The 25000-nt window shown below is 40.2% G+C and overlaps 1 protein-coding gene across 6 annotated transcripts in view; it reads left to right on the top strand.

Annotated features, from left to right (window-relative positions):
* LOC115223875 (serine/threonine-protein phosphatase 2A regulatory subunit B'' subunit beta-like) overlaps positions 1–25000 on the top strand; it is a 251862-nt gene that overhangs the window by 92905 nt on the left and 133957 nt on the right. For 2 of the 6 annotated variants that reach the window (XM_029794581.2, XM_036512677.1), the window contains exon 1: positions 1–66. This exon is cut by the window's left edge and continues 947 nt beyond it. The exons of 3 other annotated variants lie outside the window; for them this stretch is intronic. In XM_029794581.2, coding sequence (XP_029650441.1) covers positions 1–66 — 66 coding nt within the window. The remainder of the gene's footprint in view (positions 67–25000) is intronic. One more of the 6 variants, XM_036512678.1, reaches the window with a different exon arrangement.

Genomic DNA, 25000 nt, shown 5'->3' with positions numbered 1-25000 from the left:
TCCAAATCAACTTTCGCATGCGAAAGTCCTCAAAAGAATACCAATGCCTCTCTTCCTAAACAGCAGGTACGTATCGAAATCCCTCTTTTGTATGTGTACGTTTTGGACATGGAAATTCTTGTACTTTTTCACTGGTTTTGTTCACTTCTTAATCTGGCCTTATTTACCCCAGTTCGAATTCTGCCAAAACAACAGGTAGAGAATTGTCTTCGAAAAATTCTCTTTCAAAGAAAAAATAAAATTCTTTTTGACGATGTATTTTAAGTTTCAAAACTTGTTTGTTTCGACATGGAAATTTTTGGGAATTCTATTTTTCTTTTTTCGTTTTGGCTGGTTTCCAACCATGCTGGGGCACCCTTTCGAGGTCAATGAAATAAGTACCTATTTTTTTACTATGGAAATAGTCAATGAAATAAGTACCAGTTATGCACTCATGTCGATGTAATCGACTAGTTTCCTTCCCCAAAATTTTCATGGCTTTTTGTCTAGAGTAGAAATAATAATAATTATTATTATTTATTGTTGCCCTATTTCTCCTGCCAAAACAACAGGTAGAGAGTTGTCTTCGAAAATTTCCCTTTCTTAAAAATCCTTCTTGCGATGAATTTCAAGTTTGAAAACTCGTTTTTGTTTGGACATGGAAATTCTTCGGAATCTTTTTTTTTTTTTTTTTTTTTTTTGCTGGTTTCCGACCATGCTGGGGCTCTGCTTATAGTTCAGTTTTGTACATTGTCTGTTGTTGACCCTATTTATGTCAAGTTCAAATATAGCCAAGAATTACCTTTGACACTTTCAAAACAGGCAGGTAGACAATTGTTTTCGAAAGTTTTTTTCTTCTTTTCATCCGTTTTAGCGACGAATTCTAAGTTCTAAAACTTGTGTTCGTTTGGACATAGAAATTCTTACGATTTCTTCAACTCGTTAACTGGCTTCAGCCCATGCTGGGGCACTATTTTGCCTCTAAGTTTTGTACATTTATTGTTGCCTTATTTACGTTCAAGTGCGAATGCAGCCGAGAATTACCTCTGATATTTTTTCAAAGCAGCAGATACCGAATTGTCTTTGAAACTCTTCCGTTTTTGTTTTTTTTTTGCTCATGTTTTAGCGAGAAATTTTAAGTTTTAAAAGTTATATTCGTTTAAACATGGAAATTCTTAGGAATTCTTCCACTTTTTGACCAGTTTCAGACCATGCTACGACACTACTGAAAACTACGTTCAGTTTAATTTTGTTTTTGCGCTCCAGGTTCGAATCCAGTCAAGAATTATTAATGCCCCTCGTTCAAAGCAGCAGATACCGAATTGTTTTGATTTTTTAAAATTTCGCTTTTGTTTTTGGCGAGGAATTTGGAGTTTTAAAATTGTGTTCGTTTGGACAACGAAATTCTTGAGAATTTTACTCTTTGACTAGTTTCCGCCCATACTGGAGCACTGCTTTCCAGATCAATATTTTAACATTTTTTAAAGATTCATGTCTTTAACTGGTTCCATCTATTGCACTGCGCCCATGTTGGAACACTGCTTTCGTTTCACTGTTTTATGTATTTATTGTTGTCCGTATTATTTCCGGAGTTCAAATCCAGGCAAGGATTACGAATGTCCCTCTTTCAAAAAACAATAGGCTCCTACGAAAATTTATTCGGGCGAGGAATTTTAACTTTTAATACTTGTGATTGTTAAGATGGCGAACTTACAGAATCGTAATTGTGCCGGGTGAAATGCTTAGCAGCATTTCGCCCGTCTTTACGTTCTGAGTTCAAATTCCAGCGAGGTCGACTTTGCCCTTCAGTTTTCCGTTATCAATAAAATACCGTTTGATTACCGTATGTGTGTGTGTGGGGGGGGGGCGTTCAGTCGATGTGATCAACTTAACCTCTCTCATGACATTGCTGGCCTTGTGTCAGAACATTAACCGAAACCATTATTATTATTATTGACCAGGCTCCCGTTGGCTTTTATGGGTTTTTTTCCATCAGGAACCTTTCGTAACGCCTCCCCCTTTTGAAAGTTTTTCGTTGTTATATTATTTCATTGTTACACTGTTTTTACACAAACGGACAAAACCCTTTGTAACCTTTCGTCCTGTTTTGTCCCTTTATGTTTTCTAATCATGTGTGTCAGCCCTTGTGGCCAATAAAAAGAATTAATTATTATTATTATTGAAGGTGGTGAGCTGGCGGAAATGTTTGCACGCCGGGCAAAAGACTCAACAGCGTTTCGTCTGCCTTTACGTTCTGAGTTCAAATTCTGCTGGAGTCGATAAAATAAGTACCAGTTAATCTCTAGGGTCGATCTGATCGACTTACCTGCTTCTATGAAGTTACTGGTCTTGTGCCAAAATTTGAAACCAGGATCTGTGGGGTTCCTTGATTAGCCCTACCTGGAGGTTTTTGCTCTATCAGGAAAACTGCATCGTAAAATGTGTTCACTTATTTTGTATACTCACTTAGAGTAGCTAGAGGTAGGGGCGGTCCTCCCCGGGCGGCACTTTTAAAGGGGCAGCACTTTTCATACTGCTGTTAGCAATATGTGTTTTTTGTGGGGTCCGGGGGCGACACACGGAAGGGCCACCCCGGGCGGCACACACTCTAGCTACACTAGTGTTTCATACATAATAGTTTTATCTCATTTCTTCTCCCCCACCCGTCCCTTTCCATTTCTTCCTCTCACCTTTTTGGCAACTTCTCCCCTCATAAATTGTAAACTGTCTTTGTATTATCCCTCTCATCTGATGTCCTTGTGGCAAATATTATCATCATCATCAAAATTAAGGTAATTTCTCATTATCACAGGTTTTGTTGTTGTTCTTGTTCTCTTCTTCTTCTTATTCTTCTTATTGTTCTTCTTAGTAGTAGTAGTCGTAGTAGTAGTAGTCAAGATGAAGAGCGCGATTCGAAATGGTCAAACTAAAGGGTCTGACCCGAACATAAAAATATTTTATTGGTTGAACGATATTTCAACAGTAAGTATTGTCTTTGTCAAGTTCAAAATAAGAAGTGATAAAAATTCAAAATTTCTGCAAATTTGAACTTTTATCACCTTCTTATTTTGATCTTGACAAAGACAAAACTTACTGTTGAAATATCGTTCAACCAATAAAATATCTATTAAAATCGAATCGCGCCCTTTATCTTGACCGTTTACCTTTGTGAAGAGTTACGTCAATCCTTTTAAAAATATTATCATCATTATGACCACCACCTGAGATGGACTGCATCGCTTTTGGGGATTCTTCTTATTTTTCCGAATTCTATTGTTGTAATCCTTATTGTTGAATCTCCCTTTGGTCGATGCAAACCCCAACGGCACCCCCAACCGTTGTGTGTTGCGTTTTGTCTTTTGGTGTAGTCCTCAATGTCTTGGGCCCTTCTGGCCAATGAAAGGAATTATTGTTATTCGAGCTGGCAGAATCGTTAGTACGCCGGATAAAACGCTTAGCGGCATTTCGTCTGTCCTTACGTTCCATGTTGAAATTCCCCCCCGAGGTCGACTTTGCTTTTCATCCTTCCGAGAAGCGATGAAATAAGGAATCTTTCCCTTTTGAACGGCACATGTCAACACAATTTCTAGTTAACTAAACACTTTTAAACTTCGTATACTGGTAGAATGTGTTTATAAAACATCATTTTTTTTCTTGGCTTTATTGAGAAAATTCTATAGTTTATAAGATATTTCGTCTGAAATTTCGAGCATTTCGGGTCCGTGTAATCAATTAGTCTCCTCACCCCCACAAAAAAAATTGTGCCTATAATAGAAAGGATTATTGTTGCTGTTGTGTTTAGTTTCAGATTCTACCGTGGTCGACTTGGCTTTCATCCTATCAGAGTCGATAAAAAAGTATCTGCCGAGAACTGGGATCGTTAGTAATCAGCTAGTCCCCCCCACTCACTAAATTTCAGACCTTCAGCCTGTAATAGACTTATTATTACTCCGTCTTAGAGAAAGCAGAGGTATTGTTTTCAGTCGTGTTTGTTTGTTTGTTTGTTTGTCCGTGGACAAGACATCTCAAGAATCGCTGGATGGATTCGGATGAAACGAAACTTTCGGGCATGTTTGGCCTTATGACTGACACGAACTTATTAGATTTTGGGATCGATGCGGTACCGGACGAGGATTCTGGATTACTTTTCCTGTTTTTTTTTTTACTAAATTTTTGAGAGCGGTCGAGTTCATTTTTAGTATTCTCGTTTGTGAGAGCAGTAGAGTTTATTTCAGATATTCTCATTTTAAAAATCATCTCTGGCTAATCATTGAGAGGACATTGGTGTTGCCTTGGCGGAGGTTTGCACTCTCTGAGTGCTCTTGTTGTTATTATTATTGAGTGAGAGAGCAGTGCATGCCATCAAAGTGACACCGGGGTACAAATATACGAAGCCCAGTATACCCATCATGACTACCCGTCTGATAAGGGTACACCAGACACATGCATCACAACCATATGTGTGTGACATGGTGATCTCATATCAAGATAAACAGCTCATGACCTTGCGGGTGGTTATTATTATTATTATTATTATTATTATTATTATTAATTTTCTCATCATTTCTTGTTGCTGCTCTTGTTATTCTGCCGAGGTAGACTTTGCCTTTCATCTTTTCGGGGGTCAATAAAATAAATACCAGTTGAGCACTGGAGTCGATATAATCGACTAGTCCACCCCCCCTTCATTTCAGGCCTTGTGCCTATAGTAGGAATTCGCTACGTTCTGAGTTCAAATTCAGCCGAGGTCAGCTTTGCCTTTCATCCTTTCGAGGTCGATTAAATAAGTACCAGTTACGCACTGGGGTCGATGTAATCGACTAGTCCCCCTCCCCTCAAATTTCAGGCCTTGTGCCTATAGTAGGAATTCGCTACGTTCTGAGTTCAAATTCAGCCGAGGTCAGCTTTGCCTTTCATCCTTTCGAGGTCGATTAAATAAGTACCAGTTACGCACTGGGGTCGACGTAATCGACTAGTCCCCCTCCCCTCAAATCTCAAGCCTTCTGCTTATAGTAGAAATAATAATAATAATTATTATTATTATTTGGATGTGCAGAATCGGTAGAAAGACGGACAGACTGCTTGCTTGCCTCCTGCCTTTCGGAGGTTTAATGTAGTTGGTTACTGGCGTGGGTGGATAACCAAGTTTGGCTCTTTGGAAACTTACCTAAATATAATTATTGTGTCACAGAATTCGGTAAATGTGGAACTGTTTTCGTTGTTTGTTATACCAAGACAACCTACTGTCACACACACACACACCACACACAACATCCATGCACATACGCAAACAACATAACTAGTTTGCGTTATAACAACATAACTAGTTATAATATTTGCAGGCATAACTACAGTTTGGTGCCCCAGCAATTTGTTCTTCATAACTTTTTGAAAAACTTATATTTTTAAATGAAATTTTGCAGGTATACGTTATCAAGTGCATAGATTACGGTTATGTTGACAATATTTACAAAAAACAAAAGTATTATTGAGGTGTTTGAAATCGTTTCTTTCTCTCTTTCCCTCCTCCACCGTTTATTTTACCACCAGAGTCCATATTTTCTTTAGCATTAATTTTTTTATTTCCTTATTTTTATGTTCGAAACTTCTACGACACATAATCTACATTCCCGAATATATATATATATCATCATCGTTTAACGTCCGTTTTCCATGCTAGCATGGGTTGGACGGTTCGGCCGGGGTCTGGGAAGCCAGGAGGCTGCACCAGGCTCCAATCTGATCTGGCAGTGTTTTTACAGCTGGATGCCCTTCCTAACGCCAACCACTCCGTGAGTGTAGTGGGTGCTTTTTACGTGCCACCGGAACAGGTGCCAGGGGAGGCTAGCAACGGCCACAATTTGTTGGTGTTTTTTACGTTGGCTCGAAATTCTATAGAAAATCTGAAGAGAAACACTTAAGTGATTGAATTGCACTGCTAACAGAAAAGGACAATATTGGCTTAAAACCCTTTAAAACACTGTGGTTGTCAAGCAAAATATGGTGCTCCTACCAGCAATTGATATATAATGTGATGATATCTCCATCCTCTTCTCTGTCCCCTGTTCTTCCATCCTCCCTCCTTTCCCTAAAGTGTCCCCTCTATTCTTCTCATCACCCCCTCACCTAAACTCATCCCGTCCTCTCTTTCTCCTATTCCCTTTCAGTTATATAGGCAGCCCCTCAAGGCCCTGAAGGCAACCTTACAGGATGTTTTGGGTGCATTTTTCATGATTGGTGCACTAAGGAAAAAATGCGCCCAGTGCACTTTACAAAGTGGTTGGCATTAGGAAGGGCATCTGGCTGTAGAGGGAACCATACCAAGCTGAATATTTGGAGTTTGGCACAGTTCTCTGGCTCATTGGATCCTGTTGAACTGTCAACCAAACGCCAACATGGAGAGCCACATTTAAACAATAATGATGTGTGTGTGTGTATATATATATTTATACATACATATACACAGGTGCAGGAGTGGCTGTGTGGTAAGTAGCTTGTTTACCAACCACATGGTTCCGGGTTCAGTCCCACTGCGTGGCACCTTGGGCAAGTGTCTTCTACTATAGCCTCAGGCCGACCAAAGCCTTGTGAGTAGATTTGGTAGACGGAAACTGAAAGAAGCCCATCACATATATATGTATACATATATATATATATATATATGTATTTGTGTGTATGTTTGTGTGTCTGTGTTTGTCCCCCTAGCATTGCTTGACAACCGATGCTGGTGTGTTTATGTCCCCGTTACATAGCGGTTCGGCAAAAGAGACCGATAGAATAAGTACTGGGCTTACAAAAGAATAAGTCCCGAGGTCGAGTTGCTCGATTAAAGGTGGTGCTCCAGCATGGCCGCAGTCAAATGACTGAAACAAGTAAAAAGGGAAAGGTATGTGTGTGTGTATATATACATACATATCCATATACTGGAGTAAGCACATAAATGTGAAACAAGGTGGAAAAAAGAGTACTCAAATACCAGAGGTAGAGTAATATGCTTTATTTAAAAGCAGTAGAAATATAATAAAACATGTTACTCAGAGTTTCACGTTCCCGGGAACGTTAAACTCTGAGTAACAGGTTTTGTTATATTTCTGCTGCTTTTAAATAATACATATTTATATATATATGTATGTATGTTACTAGACTCATTGTTATAATAGAACTAAGATATAAATAAAAATATACATTGTGTGTCTGGGTATGCATACATTTCTTTGTTTTTATTTAAAGAATATTCTTTTTTTAACTCTTTTTTTTTTCTTTTCTTTTACATTTTCAAACAAATAATTGAAAGTAATTCTGAAAATGAAGTCGACTTAATTGTTCTGTAAACTATACCACCATCATCATCATCATTACCATAGTTACCACCATCATCATTATTATTTCATAGCTGTTCTTTCTGTTGCCTGCGTTGGACGAGTTGTGTCACTTGTTGCGGTTCACATCTTTTCTCTCTGTGAACTACATCAAAGTTAACCAGTCAACCCCCCACGCATGCACACACATACACAAACTCTCACGGCACATTTAATAGAAGCACTGTTTTGCTATATTTGTGTATGTGTGTGTATAAAGAAACACTATGTATGTGTGTGTGTGTGTGTATATATGTGTGTGGGTGATGTTTTGTTCCAATTATTATCAGGCATTTAAATAATTTTGAAAATGTATTTAACGTACACACACACACACACCCACCTTATATATGTTTGTGTATGTGTGTGTTGTGTGTATAATTAGGCAAGAGATGATGTATATATACATAGGTATATATAGGCATAGGAGTGGCTGTGTGGTTAGTAGCTTGCTTACCAACCACATGGTTCCAGGTTCATTCCCACTGCGTGGCACCTCGGGCAAGTGTCTTCTACTATAGCCTCGGGCCGACCTAAGCCATGTGAGTGGATTTGGTAGACGGAAACTGAAAGAAGCCTGTCGTATATATATATATGTATGTATGTATGAGTGTGTGTATATGTTTGTGTGTCTGTGTTTGTCCCCCTAACATCGCTTGACAACCGATGCTGGTGTGTTTACGTCCCCGTAATTTAGCGGTTCGGCAAAGGAGACCGATAGAATAAGTACTAGGCTTACAAGAATAAGTCCTGGGGTCGATTTGCTCAACTAAAGGTGGTGCTCCAGCATGGCCGCAGTAAAAAAAAAGAGTAAAGAGTATCCATTGTCTGTGCTGGCATTAGTTGGCTGGTTTGACCAAGACTGGTAAACTGGAGATCTACCCCAGACTTTGCCAAACTGTTGTGCTTGAGCAGAAGACCCACCAAACCAAGAGAAATCGTAGTTGTAGCAGATACTGGTGTTATGCAACTGGCAGCCATGCTGGTGGTAGATAAAGGCACTCGTATTACACTCTGTATAATGGTTGGCTTCAGGAAGGGCATCCAGCCGTAGAAACCATGGCAAATCAGATTGAAGTCTGGGATAGATCTCTAGCTTACCAGTCTTGGTCAAACCATCCAGCTAATGCCAGCACAGACAATGGATACTCTTTACTCTTTTACTTGTTTCAGTCATTTGACTGTGGCCATGCTGGAGCACCGCCTTTAGTCGAGCAAATCAAACCCAGGACTTATTCTTTGCAAGCCTAGTACTTATTCTATCGGTCTCTTTTGCCAAACTGCTAAGTTACGGGACATAAACACACCAGCATCGGTTGTCAAGCGATGGTGGGGTGGGGGTGGGGGCGAACACAGACACACAAACGTATACACACAAACACACACACACACACACACACATATACATATATACGATGGGCTTCTTTCAGTTTCCGTCTACCAAATCCACTCACAAGGCTTTGGTTGGCCTGAGGGTATAGTAGAAGACACTTGCCCAAGGTGCCACACAGTGGGACTGAACCTGGAACCATGTGGTTGGTAAGCAAGCTACTTACCACACAGCCATGTTAAATTATGATGATGATGAGTGGGAAATTCAACATTTTGGGCAGTCTTTCTTCAGGAAAAGAAGTTGGAGAGAAATTTATGAGAGACACTAGAATTTTAGATTCTCCAAGACACAAAAAAATAGCTGCAGTTCAATACACCTTCATATGATAGGCATGTGGGTGCGTGTATGTCCTTGTCTTGATCTCGAGGGTCACTTTCATATGTGCTTTTCAACCTTTTTGCTGGAGCGGTACCTCAAAGAAACATTCCACTGGCTCGAGGAACCCCTGTGCAATAATTTAATAGTCTTATGCACACATATCTGCACAGGAGAATTAAAAATTACTGCCGATTTTAGCAGTTTCATAACTTCTTGCGGAACCCCTGCACTGTACTGGCGGAACCCTAAGGTTCTGTGGAACCCTGGTTGAAAACCACTGGTCTACCGCATGGCTTTTTCACATGCAGTTGGAACTTCCAATGTGGTCACCCAACCTGCTAGAAATAGTAATCAAATCTCCTTCATATGATAGATGTGTGTGTGTGTGTGTATCCTTGTCTTGACATGTAATAATTGTTGTAAATAAGCATTACTGTTACACAAGCAGTGTCGTTTATTTCCAGTCTTCCATGGAAAAACATGTCTGGCCATGGGGAAATATTGCCTTGTTTGGAAACAAGTGAGGGTTGGTGACAGGAAAGGCTTCCACCTGTGGAAAATCTGCTTCAATAAACTCTGTCTTTCCCAAAGATGGCTGTATCTACAGCATGGTTTTTCACATGTAGGTGGAACTTCCAATGGAGCTTGTATGTAGTTGCCCAGCCTGCTAGAAACTGTAGCCAAATCCCCTTCATGTGATACTCTTAACAGCTTGCAAAGGGAGGGACGCATTGGATAATTGTAATCCTAGATATACAAAACTTTGAGAAAAGGATGGGATGGTCATAGGTGGAAAGTCTTTGATCCTATGCCTGCTTGTATTTTGGGCCAGACTAGATTGTTGCATTTCCCTATTTTGCCCTTCTCTAGCATAAAATATCTATCAATGATGTTGTTTATGTTGCATAATGCATAGCTGTGTGGTTAAGAAGTTTGCTTCTCAGCCAACCACATGGTTTTGTGTTCAATCTTAGGGCGTGGAACCTACACATTCGTCAAGTGGTAACACTTTTCATCATAGCCTTCGGTTAACCAATGGCTTGTGAGTGAAATTTGGTAGATGGAGGCATTGGTCAAGAGTCAATCCACAGTACTTGCATATATATTACGGAGATGTACTTGCATAGCAAGAGACCTGATATGAGATTGTGTGCTGGAACGAAAACAATTGCAGCATGAAAGGTGTTTATAAGCCATTTAAAAACACAAAAAGACCATTAGATTCACGTCATCCCCTCTCTCTCTTTCGGAGAGGCACTGAGCACCTACACGCACATGTACACACACGGCAGTAACTTCCGCCTACCGAATTCAATCACAAAGCTTCGGTCGGCTCGAGGCTATAGCGGAAGACACCTACCCAAAGTGCCACGCAGTGGGACTGAACCCGAAACCATGTAGCTAGGAAGCAAGCTCCCTAACCACACAGCCATGCCCATTTAAATTTAATTTGTCAAAATATTTTCGTCATTTTGAGATCGACCTGTTCACTGACAAAATTCTGTGCTGCATGGGTGTTTTGTCAGTGAACAGGTCAGTCTCAAAGCGACGAAAATATTTTCGCAAATTAAATTTAAATCTTGAAGTGAATCTAACGGTTTTTGTGTATTTCTTAAATGGCTTATAAACACCTTCCACGTTGCAATTGTTTATATTGATATATATACATATATATATATATATATATATATATATATATATATATCTCTGAGTGAGGTATAAACAGTAGCTGTATGACATTGTGAAGTATATTTGCCACCTAAGTGTCTGTAACCCTTATGGGTGGATGCTACTGTAGCCTGTAGCCCCAGGAAGACATCTCCTCCAGCTGGTTATTGACACACTTTCTGTGCCCTATCAGTATTTGCACTCTGTGTGGCTCCACATTCAAAGGGTGCTGTTTATATGCCACTGGTATATATATATATATATATATATATATATATATACACATATATACATATATATATCATCGTTTAACGTCCGCCTTCCATGCTGGCATGGGTGGGATGGTTTGACAAGAGCTGACCAAGCAGAAGCCTGCACCAGACCTCTGTAACTGTTTTGGTAAGGTTTTTACAGCTGGATGCCCTTCCTAACACCAACTACTCAGCAAAGTGGACTTAATGCATTTTACGTGGCACAAGTATAGGCAAGGTCAGTTTTGACAAGGTTTTTACAGCTGGATGCTCTTCCTAACACCAACCACTCTTCAGAGTGGACTTAATGCTTTTTACGTGGCACATGCATAGGTGAGGTCTGTTTTGACAAGGTTTTTACAGCTGGGGTGCCCTTCTGAATGCCAACCCTGTTACAGTGTGGAATGGATTCTTTTAAGTGGTATCTGAACTGACAGGGTCACCAAGTAACCCGCGGAGACAGTGCTTTACTATTCCATGTTTGTATATAACTACCAGAATAAAAGAGTAATCAGAGCGTCCATAGGTAATGTGTAGATGAGAACCCCTGATGTTGAGGCTCCCACATTGGCTTATTGTTGAATTGATTGCTGTTATTGAGTCGGGGATAGGAGGGGTGTTGTGGCCTTGACCTTTTATCAAGGTCACCTCTCCAAACTTATGGAACGAATGTGGTTCATGCCCAAGCCAGCAACAAAAGCACGGTACAGGGACCCTAGGGTGGGCGTCATGGTTAGAGTATCAGTCAAAATGCATTCAAGTTTTTATTTCTGTATTTTTTCTTACCATCTTCATCATCATCATCATCATCATTTAACATGTTTTCCATGCTGGCATGGGTTGGACAATAATTTGACAGGATCTAAGAACCCAAGTGAACTGGAGTAGAGCACTTCAAAATCAAACACAGGAGACTGCATGAAGAGAGGAGGAAACCTTGTCATCAACCCCATGCGTCTGTTGTTCAGGGTCACTTTCAGTGCCCTCTGTGCGCCAGGATCTGCCTCTCTCGTACCAGTCTTGTCAGACAGGTCTGCTTTTGCGAGAAACTGTGTTGGAGTTGGAAGAGATTGAATGTCTTGGATCAATGCTGTCATCACCTTCGGTGGGTTCTTACAAGCAAGCAACCAACCAACCAACCAACCCAGAGAACTGTTTTGACCTCCACTGTTTTAGATTTGGTTCCTACTGCTGGATGCCCTTCTTAACGCCAACCACTTTCCAGAGTGTACTGGGTGCTATCTTTCATGCCACTGGCACTATTGAATTCATCAAGTAAATCATAAGAAAGGGCGAATCCTCCTCTCCCTGCCAAAAAGGATTCCTTCCCTGATTAGCAAGTGCTGCTCTTTGGTAAACCCTGACACCTGACAGCCCATGGTCAAAGAATATACATCAATAGATATTTGGTGTTGATTTAATCTACTAAATTCTAGCACGATTAATTAATGCTATGCTTAATTATGTGGAATTTTATGTGTAACAACCTACGTGCTTAATTGATATCATCATCACCCTCACATCACAATCATCACCATAATCGCCACCACCTCTCATCACAACGACCACCACCATCATCATCATCTCCCCTACCATCACCACATTCATTACCACCATCATAATCCTCATTTCTGTGTCTCTTTTTTCTTTCTATGCTTGCATGGCCAAACAGATATTGAAGCGTCTTACATACTTTATAGTATGGATTGGGTATCATATGACGCTTGAGAGGAAGAGAAAGAGTCTTTAGTGTTTTGGACGTTAGTCCTTCGTCAGGAAAAGTAAAAGGAAAGAAGTGGGGAAATAAGAGGAAGGGTATCTTTTATCATTTACTTGGTTTAGTCATTTGACTGCGACCATGCTGGGGCACCGCCTTGAATTTTAGTTGGATGAATCAACCCCAGTCTTTTTTTTTTTTAGGTACTGCTACTTATTCTATTGGTTTCTTTTGGACAAAATGCTTAACAGTCACTACGGTCTGAGTTCAAATTCCGCCAAGGTTGACTTTGCCTTTCATCCTTTCGGGGTCGATTAATTAAGTACCAGTGGAAAACTGAGGTCGAAGTAATCGACTGTTGCCCTTCCATCCAGATTTCAGGCCTTGTGCCTATAGTTATGGGGATGGAAACACACCAACACTGGTTGTGAAGTGGAAGTGAGGTTCAAAGACACACACACACACATATATACACACACATACACACACATGCATGCTGGGTTTCGTTCAGTTTCCGTCTATCAAATCCACTTACAAAGCTTCAGTCAGCCTGATGCTATAGTAAAAACACTTGCCCAAGGTGTCCCACAGTGGGACTGAACCCAGAACCATGTTGTCAAGAAGGCAATGCCTGCCCCTAAATAGCCACACCTGTATTGGTAATGGAGAGAAGAAAGCTAAAAATTTAGGGCCCCAGATGGAAATGCAGCTCTATGGGGAGAAGTGAGAAGAGAGGGAAAAAACAGGGTGGTGTGCATATGTACAGGGGGTGCATCTGTGTAGGGAGATGGGCGTAGGGAGAAAGTGAGTGTGGTGTGGGGCCACTTATTTACTGTTCTTTAAACTATATATCTGTTTTAACCTGGGTACCTAAGTGACTGTCATATCTCTAATATATCCCCTGTACCTAATTTAACCCTTTCGTTACCAACCCGGCTGAAACCGGCTCTGGCCCTTTAGTATAAATGTCTTGTTTTCATAAGTTTTGAATTCAAATCTTCCACCAAATCTTAGTCACAACTTATGTTCCTAGCACTAGCTTAATGATAACGATGGGATCTTTTCGGTTTGAACAGCAGTTTTTTCTAGTGGTGTCATATGAAATTGTCACCCATAATTATGACCCTAGTATCGATCTATTGCATTTCAATCTGTGTTAGGGTTAGAGGTGGGGGGAAGGGTATCTTTTTTCTTCACAAATGTAAATAAACTCAATCTGTTTCTTAAATGAGGGACATATTCATACGGCACAGAATGTTTTCACCTCAATAGACGTCATTGATTGGTTGAAATTGCAGAAATTGAAGAAAGAAAAAAAACAACAAATATCTTACAAACCATAGAATTTTCTCAATAAAGCCAAGAGAAAAAGATATTTTATAAACACATTCTACCGGTATACAAAGTTTAAAAGTGTTTAGTTACGTGGAAATTATTTTTAAAAAACTGCTGTTCAAACCGAAAAGATCCAAAATTTGTTATTTTACTAAATTCTTTGTTATATTTAAAATAATTGGAAGAAACACAGACCATCTCAAAAATAAATACAGTAACGAAATGATTAAAGCATGTACCTAGTTCAACCGTATGTACCTAGTTATGAGATATCTCCTCTATAACCTAGTTACTTGTAATATACATCAGATGTACCCAGTTTAACCCATTCACCTAGATATGCCATGTCTCATCTATACTCATGTATATATCCTATATCTTTACGTATAACCTATATATCTCACACACAACCTATATATACGTAGCTGTGAGCATTTATTAATTAGTTCTTTACATTTTATCAGCTCTGTCAGAGAATTAACTTTGCAGGTTCTTAATATCTACTTCATGTGTTAGTTAATGTACAACACAGTAGTAGTAGTAGTAGTATAAGTGGTGTTGGTTGTAATAATAATAGTTGAGGTGGTGCTGGTAGTAGTAGTATAAGTGGTATTGGTTGTAATAATAATAGTTGTGGTGGTGCTGGTAGTAGTAGTAGTAGTGGTGATAATAGTAGTAGTAGTAGTATAAGTGGTATTGGTTGTAATAATAATAGTTGTGGTGGTGCTGGTAGTAGTAGTGGTGATAATAGTAGTAGTAGTAGTATTAGTGGTGTTGGTTGTAATAATAATAGTTGTGGTGGTGCTGGTAGTAGTAGTAGTAGTGGTGATAATAGTAGTAGTAGTAGTATTAGTGGTGTTGGTTGTAATAATAATAGTTGTGGTGGTGCTGGTAGTAGTAGTAGTAGTGGTGATAATAGTAGTAGTAGTAGTATTAGTGGTGTTGGTTGTAATAATAATAGTTGTGGTGCTGGTAGTAGTAGTAGTAGTGGTGATAATAGTAGTAGTAGTAGTATTAGTGGTGTTGGTTGTAATAATAATAGTTGTGGTGGTGCTGGTAGTAGTGGTGATAATGGTAGTGGTGGTGGTGGTGGCTATCTCTGGTGGTGACTACATGTGTGTGTGTGGTGGGGTGTTGGTGGTTGGCTATATACTTTTGACCAATCAGCTGTTAGCAGCTGACTGTAAGTCTTGTTTGGGTATCTCCTGTCCGCCCCCCCACCCCACACCTTCTACCCCCCCCCCCTGCAGTCTATTCCCTACTCCCTTTCTCTCATCACATTATCTAGCATGGTGCCTGTTACCAAGGTAACAAGAGCCAGCTGATAGACTTTACTCACAGAATCAGGTATTTTATTTTATTTTATTTTTGTTTTTTTTTTAATTTTTTTTTTACTGGTTGCTTGATGTAGTCTGGTGTATATTGTATCAAATGGAGGGGTGGGTTTTGGGGGTGGGGGTGTCTTGGAGTGGAGACTGGCTTCTTCAGGTGGTGGGGTGTTGGAGTGAGACTCACTTTCTGTTGCGAGTGTGAGTGTTGGAGTGAGACCAGTTTTTCTGTGAGTGCTGGACTGAGTCTTAACTTCATGTGAGTGTTGTGTGCTGGGAGTAAGACTAGCCTCATGTGAGTGCCATGAAAAACTGTTCCACAAGTGGAATCATCATCATCATCATCATCGTTTAACGTCTGTTCTCCATGCTAGCATGGGTTGGATGGTTCGACCGGGGATCTGGGAAGCCAGAAGGCTGCACCAGGCTCCAGTCTTATCTGGCAATGTTTCTACAGCTGGATGCCCTTCCTAACGCCAACCACTCCATGAGTGTAGTGGGTGCTTTTTACGTGCCACCTGCACAGGTGCCAGGCGAGGCTGGCAACGTCCACGGTCGGATTGGTGTATTTTATGTGCCACCGGCACGGAAGCCAGTCGAGGCGGCGCTGGCATCGGCCACGAGTCGGATAGTGCTTTTCACGTACCACCAGACCAGGGGTCCTGGCTGGTTCAATTCGATTTCGCTTTCGCTTGCCCCAACATGTCTTCGCAAGCAAAGGGGAGTTGGCATGGGTGCCTGTCGTACGGTCGGATTGGTGTATTTTATGTGCCACCGGCACGGAAGCCAGTCGAGGCGGCGCTGGCATCGGCCACGAGTCGGATAGTGCTTTTTACGTACCACCAGACCAGGGATCCTGGCTGGTTCAATTCGATTTCGCTTTCCCCAATAATAATAATAATAATAATAATTAATTCTTTTATTGGCCACAAGGGCTGACAAACATGATTGGAAAACATAAAGGGACAAAACAGGACGAAAGGTTACAAAAGGTTTTGTCCGTTTTTCGAAGGAAAAAAGTCCGTGTAAACAAGCTTTACAACAACAAAGAAGTTCAACAATTTATAAAACTCCCAATAGAGGAGACGCTTCGACAAGTGGAATAATAATAATAATAATAATAATAATAATAATAATCAAGGACCGTTTGAGCAGGATGGGGCTACTTGATCTGAAGAAAATTCTAACTGGGGCCCCACCTGCAAGCTCATGCACTGTTCATCTTGATATGAGATCACCGTGTTGTGCGCATACAGTTGTGATGCATGTGCCTAGTATACCCTTATCAGACGGGTAGTCATGATGGGTATATGGGCTTCATATATTTGTACTCCGGTGTCACTTTGATGGCATGCACTGCTCTTTCACCCCTACCCTAAATAATAATAATAATAATTATAATAAATGCCCTGATTGCAGTACTGGGTAGTGGTTCTTACGGCTTTTGATATTAACTGATTGGGAGTCTTATCATTTACATTGTTTTGTCTTGGTATAAAAGATGGGCTACAGCAAATATTTTGCTCAATACCACAGGTTTGCATGTCAGTTGTTTGACCTTAACCAGTTGAGCATGTCCCTTAGTGGCTGACGATATGTGCATCTCTGATCACAAACAAAAACAGTGCAAGGGGCATCGTGGTCATGTGTTGAGAGGAATTCTTTGGGGTTTGAATAATTCACCTTTGGAAAAATGGGTATTTTGTTCAATATCCTTAAACAACTCTTATTAAGGGATCTTTTGAGCAAGATGGGCTACTCGGCCTGAAGAAAATTCTAACTGGGTCCCACCTGCAAGGGCATGCGCTGTTTATCTTGATATGAGATCACAGTATTGAGCACATATGGTTGTGATGTATGTGCCTCGTTAGATGGGTAGTCATGATGAGTATACTGGGCTTCATATATTTTACCCTAGTGTCACATTGATGGCATGCACTTTCCTCTCACTCAATAATAATAATAATAATAATAATAATAATAATAATAATAATAATAATAATCCTTTCCACTAAAGGCACAAGGCCTGAAATTTTGAGGGAGGAGACTAGTTGATCACATCAACCCCAGTGTTTCACTGGTACTTAATTCATCGACCCCGTAAGGATGAAAGGCAAAGCTGACCGTGGCAAAGTTTGAACTCAAAACATGAGGATGAATGAAATGCCATTAAGCATTTTGCCTGGTGTGCTTGCCGCCTTAATAATAATAATAATTAGAAGAAGGAAAAAGAACACTCAGTACAAACCTCTGCCAAATGTTCTCTCAATGATTAGCCAGAGATTATTTTTAAAATGAGAATATCTGAAATAAACTCGACTGCTCTCACAAACAAGATTACTAAAAATGAACCTGACTGCTCTCAAAAATTAAGTAAAAAAGAAAAAAATAATCCAGAATCCTTGTCCGGTACTGGATCAATTCCAAAATCTAACCAGTTCATGCCAGTCATGAGGCCAAACATCCCTGAAAGTTCCATTTCATCCGAATCCACCCAGCAGTTCTTGAGATATCTTGTCCATGGACAAACAAACGCAACTGAAAACAATACCTCCACCTTCGCTAAAGCAGAGATGATGATAATGATGATGATAATAATAATAATGATAATAATGGTTTCAAATTTTTGCACAAGGCCAGCAATTTAGGGGGCAAAGGGATGAGTTGATTACACCAACTCTAGTGCTCAACTGGTACCTATCTTCTTGACTCCAAAAAAATGAACGGCAGAATCTTCTCTATTATATGCTTAAGAACTGAAATTTTAGACAAAGGCTTAATTGATTTCATTGATCCCAGTACATGACTGGTATTTATTTTATTGACCCCGATGGAATTTGACCTCAGAATGCACAGACAGAATTCCACAAAGCAATTTACCCAGTGTGCTAATGATTATGCCAGCTTGCCACCTTCACTAATGATAATGATGATGGCGATATTAATGATAACCTTCAATTATGACCTGTTTAATTTACTCATTGTTCTTGATACTGTTCAGCTCATTGGATTGCAGCCAATTTGCTTTGATAACAACTAGATGTGTGTGTGTGTGTGTGTGTGTGTGGATATGTGTGTGCATGTGTAAATATTTGTAAGTGTATCTCTCTCTCTATATATATGTGTGTGTGTGTGTAAGTATTTGTGTGTGTGTGTATTTGTGAGTCTGTGTAAGTATTTGTGTGTGTGTGTGTGTGTGTAAGTATTTGTGTGTGTGTTTGTAAGTATTTGTGAGTGTGTGTGTAAGTATTTGTGTTTGTGTGTGTATGTATGTGTGTGCGTAAATTTTGTGGGTGTATGTGTATGTCTATATATATGTGTGTCTATGTGTGTAAAAATATATTTATATTAAATGCTCATATATATATATATATATATATATATATAAAAATAGTTGTTTCAGTTATTTCTACCTTGTTAGTTAACTCTAAAATTCCCCCCACCCCTGTCTCGTTATGAATAGCAAAATGGAGAAGGTCAATGGACCAACAGCACTGGGAGGGCAAACTGACAAAGAAGTGCTTTGTTGTTATTGTAAAACATACAAGCACCTTCTTCCCCCCCTGCCAGAAAGGCTAAAGGGGAAAGATTCTATTTCTTCTAAGGAAGCTGATAAGGTTTAGGGTATTGTCTCATTCCTTAAGGACAGGTTATGTCTACAGGTGTTGTGTTGTTCTCGTACCCACATAAAAATCTATGATGCTGTATCACGCATCAAGGATATTGTGCAGTCCTTGTAAAAGCCTTCAGAAGGTGACCCAGGACATTGCTTAGCTTTGCAGACCCTTACCAAGTTCACCAGGTGTTGGCTGAACTGCAGTTAATATAGTAACCCTTTAAGTTAGGGTAGGGTCATAGGTTAATCTTTACCTTTGTTTGTCTTAGTTATTAGGTGGTGGCCGTGCTAGGGTACCGCTCTGAAGAACTATATTTGAATAAATTGACCATCATCATTGTTTAATGTCTGCTTTCCTTGCTGGCATGGGTTGGACAGTTTGACATGGAGCTGGCCAGCTGGGGAGTTTGTCCAGACCCCAATTGTCTGTTGTGGCATGGTTTCCAAAACAGGATGCCCTTCCTCATGCCAACCACTTAAGTGTGTGCTGGGTGCTTTTTATGTGACATTGTCATGGGCGCGTTTATGCAACACCAGCATGGGTGTATTTATGCAGCACAGACAAGTGCATTTATGCGGCACAGACAAGTGCATTTATGCGGCACAGACAGGTGCATCCATGCAGCACAGACATATGTGCATTTATGCAGCACCAGCATGGGTGCACTTATGCAGCACAGGCATAGGTGCATTTATGCAGCAACAGCATTGGTGCATTTACGCAGCAGACACAGGTGCATTTACGCAGCACCAACATAGGTGCATTTGCGGAGCATGGATGCAGGCGCGTCTACACGGGCATGTCCACGTGGCACTTGCTTGGGTGCTTTTTAAGTGGTACCGGCACCTGAAAGGCGAAGTCTTGTTTTTTAAACCTTGTACTTATTCTGTCATTCCCTTTTGCTGAACCACTAAGTCATGGGGATTGTAAACACACTGACACCATTCCTCAAGCGATGGGGCTTGACAAACACAGGTACCCACACACACACACACGTGTATTTCGTTCCATGTTGCTCCAGTGTAACCAGTTGAAAATGGATACCAGTAACAAGTGGTGGGAGTGAGATGGGATTTAACTTTGCAGTGGACTAGCATCCTATCCAGGGGTAAAGTCTCGTACTCTGTCTCTTAACACTTCACAGACAGTAATAGGCACCAGCTTAATGAACCTGTGGTCTGGTCAAGACAACAGTCTTTTTAAGAGTGGTGGTGGGGCGCGTCTGTTGATGAAGCTTTTGCCTGCTTATATTAAGGTCAAGTGATTACATCCACACTTTGTCACTGGCCCGTGAGGTCACTACTAATATTAATTCTTGTTCATTTCCTCAGTTCTGCTTGTGTGCTAGACATTGCTGACCATTTGATCTTAGTACCACATGCCACTAAAACCACTTGTTAAATGTCCGGCTAGTTTGGCCAGGAACCTCTGTGTGTGTGTGTGTGTGTGTGTGTGTGCGCGCGTGCATGCATACATGTGTCCATTGGTTCTTAACCTTTTTTATGGTAGCCCCCCCCCGACTTTAAGTAGTTGTTATGCCTTGTGCCCACCTAAGTGGTGAGTGAGGTATTACAACTAAACTAACTTAACGTGGTTAATCTCTCTATATATAAAGCTGAAGTTGTCTGTCTGCGTGTGGCAGGTTTGGTAGCTTTCAACTAACACTAACTCCTCCGAGACCCTACGGCACAAGTTGACCAAAATTGAGAGTATGATAGAAGAAGGCTTGCTCTTCCTTCTGTAGAAGAAAAGATCCAAATCGGACCGTGTTAAGACCAAAAATTATTTACATCAAAAAGGTGCTCTTTTTCTATGAAAATCCCTATTTTTTTACAATTTTTTGACTGCTGTGTCGCCATTTTTCGGTGTATTTCAACCAGAAAAATGTTCACTTAAAGAGCTACACAATGCAAAATTTTTACTTTTCAAAAATTCCAATTCTAAAGGGTCGAAACAAACCCAAGCAACACCGGGCGATACCGCTAGTATTTTATAAATTTCACTCTAAAAATGGATTGTCTAAGCTTTTAACAGTGAAACGATAAAATTAGTGAAGGTAAAAGTTATAAATTTACTTTTAGACATTGGAACTTAACCTTTTAGTCATCATCATCATCCTCATCATTTAACATCTGTCTTCCATGCTGGCGTGGGTGGATGGTTTGACAGGAGCTGACCAGGCAGGTGCCCTCACCAGACTTCTGTGACTGTTTTGGCAGGATTACAGCTGGATGCCCTTCCTAAACACCAGCCACTCGCCAGAGTGGACTTACGGCTTTTTATGTGGCACAAGCACAGTTGAGGTCAGTTTTTGGCGAGGTTTTTACAGCTGGTTGTCCTTCCGGACTGGATGCTTTTTAAATGGCTCCTGCACTGACAGGTTCACCAAGTACCTTGTAAGACAAAAAAACCCCCAAAAAAACCTTTGAGAAGGGAACGGAGTATTGGGGGAGGTGATCTTGTGTCAGATGATGAAAGATTACATTATTTAATAACATCGAAAAATACCTTAGGAATGAGAACCCAGGTTCGAAATTTCCCCAAGACATCTGATGAAGGCTGGAGGGTATATCAGCCAAAACGTTGTGTTAACAACAAACAAGATGAGGACAAATATCCGTCAAATGTAAATAAAGTACAGAATTCTTCATCTCTTAAATATAGAGCTGTATTATCTAATGGGTACGGAGCTGACATTAGACTTCAATGGAGACATATAGACAAACTCCATCAAAAACTAGCTCGTCTTTCAAACCATCTAACTTTTCTGTGTAGATGTAGAGACTCAGTGGTTAAGAGCGTGGGCTACTAACCCCAAGATTCTGAGTTCGATTCCAGGCAGTGACTTTAATAATAATAATAACAGCAACATCGAAAAATACCTTAGGAATGAGAACTCAGATTTGAAATTTCCCCAAGCCACCTGATGAAGGCTGGAGGGTATCTCAGCCGAAACATTGTGTTAACAACAAACAAGATGTGGACAAATATCCGTCAAATGTAAATAATGTACAGAATTCCTCATCCCTTAAATACAGAACTGATGAAAGATTATTATTATTCAGATTATTCTGTCCAAAGTAATGCTTAATTCTTCACATTGTTTTGAATTAAACATACATAATCTTGTAGCTTTCAGATTTCCATTATGGGATTATTTCTTTTTAGTACGACATTGTATGATAGGTGTAAGAGACTGGATTGGGTCAGTTTGAATAAAAACAAGAATATTTTGTCTGGATATGGCTGGATTTAAATGCTAAAAGGTTAATGACTTCCCTGGGCCTGATGAGATCTCGTTTTATTTTAATAACCATTACTAGTTTTATCATGTATAATGTAATTACTACTATGTGTAAAATTTGTTCTATTAATTACGTTATCTCACTGCTCCCTGAAGCCTAATGCCCCCTTTGACATGCCCAGCGTCTAACCCAGAGGTTAGAGCACTGGTCTTGTAAACCAGGGGTTGTGAGTTCAGTTCTCACTGGGAGCTTTGATGTTACATTCTTAAGGTGGTGAGCTGACAGAACTGTTAGCATGCTGGACAAAATGCTTAGCAATATTTCACCCATTGCTACGTTCTCTGAGAGTTCAAATTCTGCTGGGGTGGACTTTGCCTTTCATCCTTACGGGGTCGATGAAATAAGTACCAGTTACATACTGGGGGTTGATATAATCAACTAACCCCTCTCCCAAAATTTCAGGCCTTGTGCCTTTAGTGGAAAGGTTTATCATCACCATCGTTTTTAGGGTCCAGTTTTTCCATGCTTGCATGGGTTGGACAGAATTTATTTGAGGCAGATTTTCTATGGCTGGTGTTGACAATGACGGTGTTGACAATAAGGATAATGATAAAACTGATGATTGCTAATGCGATAATGATGATGTTGATGATGACAACAATGTCTGGTGTCGATAAAATTTCAGTGTTGTAACCAACACCTTTGCTTGTATTACACGGGGCTCCCTGGGACCCTTCAGGTGTATTTATACATCCGTTCACATTACACCCTAAATTACCAAAACCTTGTTTAAACCTGTGTTTCGTCGATCCCTCCGGGTAAATCCCCTTCACCAGCCCCTTTCCATGCTCTCCCATTACATCATGCCCCCACTTGAATGTTTCAATCCCTCAGAGTCGGTTCTTAGTTTACCGTTACCATTTATCTCTTGAAAGGAATCAAATGTCATTTACATGAAGATTTCTTAATTTGGGGCAATAATGAAGCGTGCCTTTGCAGAAGAGGCATGCACTCCTGGTTATCTTTTAGCTGTTACTTGTTTGAGTCATTAGACTATGGCCATGCTGTAGCACCGTTTTGCAGAATTTTAGTGAAATGAATTGACTCTAGTGCTTTTTTTTTTTTTAAAGCCTGGTAAATATTCAGTTAGTCTCTTTTGCTGAACTGCTAAGTTATGAGGACATAAACACACCAACACAGGTTGTCAGTTGTAGGGAACAAGCATAAACATAGAAATACACACACACACACATATAGCATGGTTGGCATTAGGAAGGGCATCCAGCTGTAGAAACTTTGCCAGATCAGATTGGAGCCTGGTGCAGCCTTCCGGCTTGCCAGCCCTCAGTCAAACTGTCCAATCCATGCCAGGATGGAAAGCAGACATTAAATGATGATGATATATAGTTGGTGCACTCACCAAACCTTGACATTCAAAGCCACATACTGATTGGTCAAAATACAGTTCATAATATACAACCTACTGGAGCCCATTGGAAGGTAATTAAAGGACATTTAATCATTTCACTACAGTTGTCAATTGTGGAACATGGCAGTCACTATTATTATTACTTAAACCTGATGATTGTGTAACACATGAAAGTACTAGTTTTATATCATTAAATATATAATATTCTATTATGATGTAAAAATTGTAAATAATAAAACAGGAAAATCTGACTTGGTTGGAATTTTGTGTGTGTGTGTATGCATACACAAACACACACACATGCAGCTGTGTGTGTGTGTGTGTGTGTGTTAATAGCTTCAATCCAGTGGTACTCAATATGATCTTGAGGAGACCATATTGAGGTAGCTTTTTCACATAGAATGCTTACAGTACCTTAAGGCTTCCTAAGTGACCAACCATCTGACTATTGCAGAAGATAGACACTGCTTAACTCTAGTGTTGTGCTGAGGTCTTAGAATCGGTGCTTACAACATGATAGGACTCTTCAACACACACTCACAGAGTTTCAATCTACCAAATCCATTCACGAGGCATCGGTCAGTCCCAGAGGTGTAGAAGAAACTTGACCAAGGTGCAGTACAGTGTGTCGTAAACTTGAAACCACATAGTTGCAAAGTGAACTTCTTAACCCCTTAGCCACCCCTGTACATAAAAAAGAAATTGTTGTTCATCCAAAGTGGGGGGCAACTAAAAGAAACACACCCACTTACACACAAACACCACCGCATACACATTTTTGTAGCTAACCCCTGCAGTTTATTTGGAACAATATAATTTCTTAATCCATCATCATTTCTTGACTTCCTCTGTCTCATCTTCAGGATTTGATGTGTTATTTGGAGAGGATGTTGGGAGTGTTGTGTGGGTGGGGTTGGGTGGTTGGATATGTGTGTGTGGAGGAGATAGATGGGGGTGTATTAGAGGGTGGATGAATGTAGGTGTATGGGTGTATATATTGTCTGTGTGTCTTGTGTGGATTTAGGTATATGTGAGTTTGTGTGGGTGAATGGATGTAGTAGTATAGACATGTGTGGGTGGGTGGATGTAGGTGTATAGATGTTTTGGGTGTGTGTGGTGGTGGTGGTAGGGGGTTGTGTGTGTATGTATGTGTGGGTGTTGAGTGGATGTAGGTATGTGGATATATGGGAGGTTGTGTGTGTGTTGTATGTGTGTACTGAAATGAAAATTGTCAAAGTCCTTTCTCCACTCTTCACCCATTTCAGTTCTTAGAAGTATAGAGAAAAACAAGTCCAAAAGGGGTCAACTGACAAGAAAATTTAAATGACTAATATTGGGTATTTATTTCCAGTCCTACCCCTA

The sequence above is a fragment of the Octopus sinensis genome, linkage group LG24 (genome assembly GCF_006345805.1).
Source record: "Octopus sinensis linkage group LG24, ASM634580v1, whole genome shotgun sequence".
NCBI classification, from domain to species: domain Eukaryota; kingdom Metazoa; phylum Mollusca; class Cephalopoda; order Octopoda; family Octopodidae; genus Octopus; species Octopus sinensis.
This window is presented reverse-complemented; position numbering and strand designations above follow the sequence as displayed.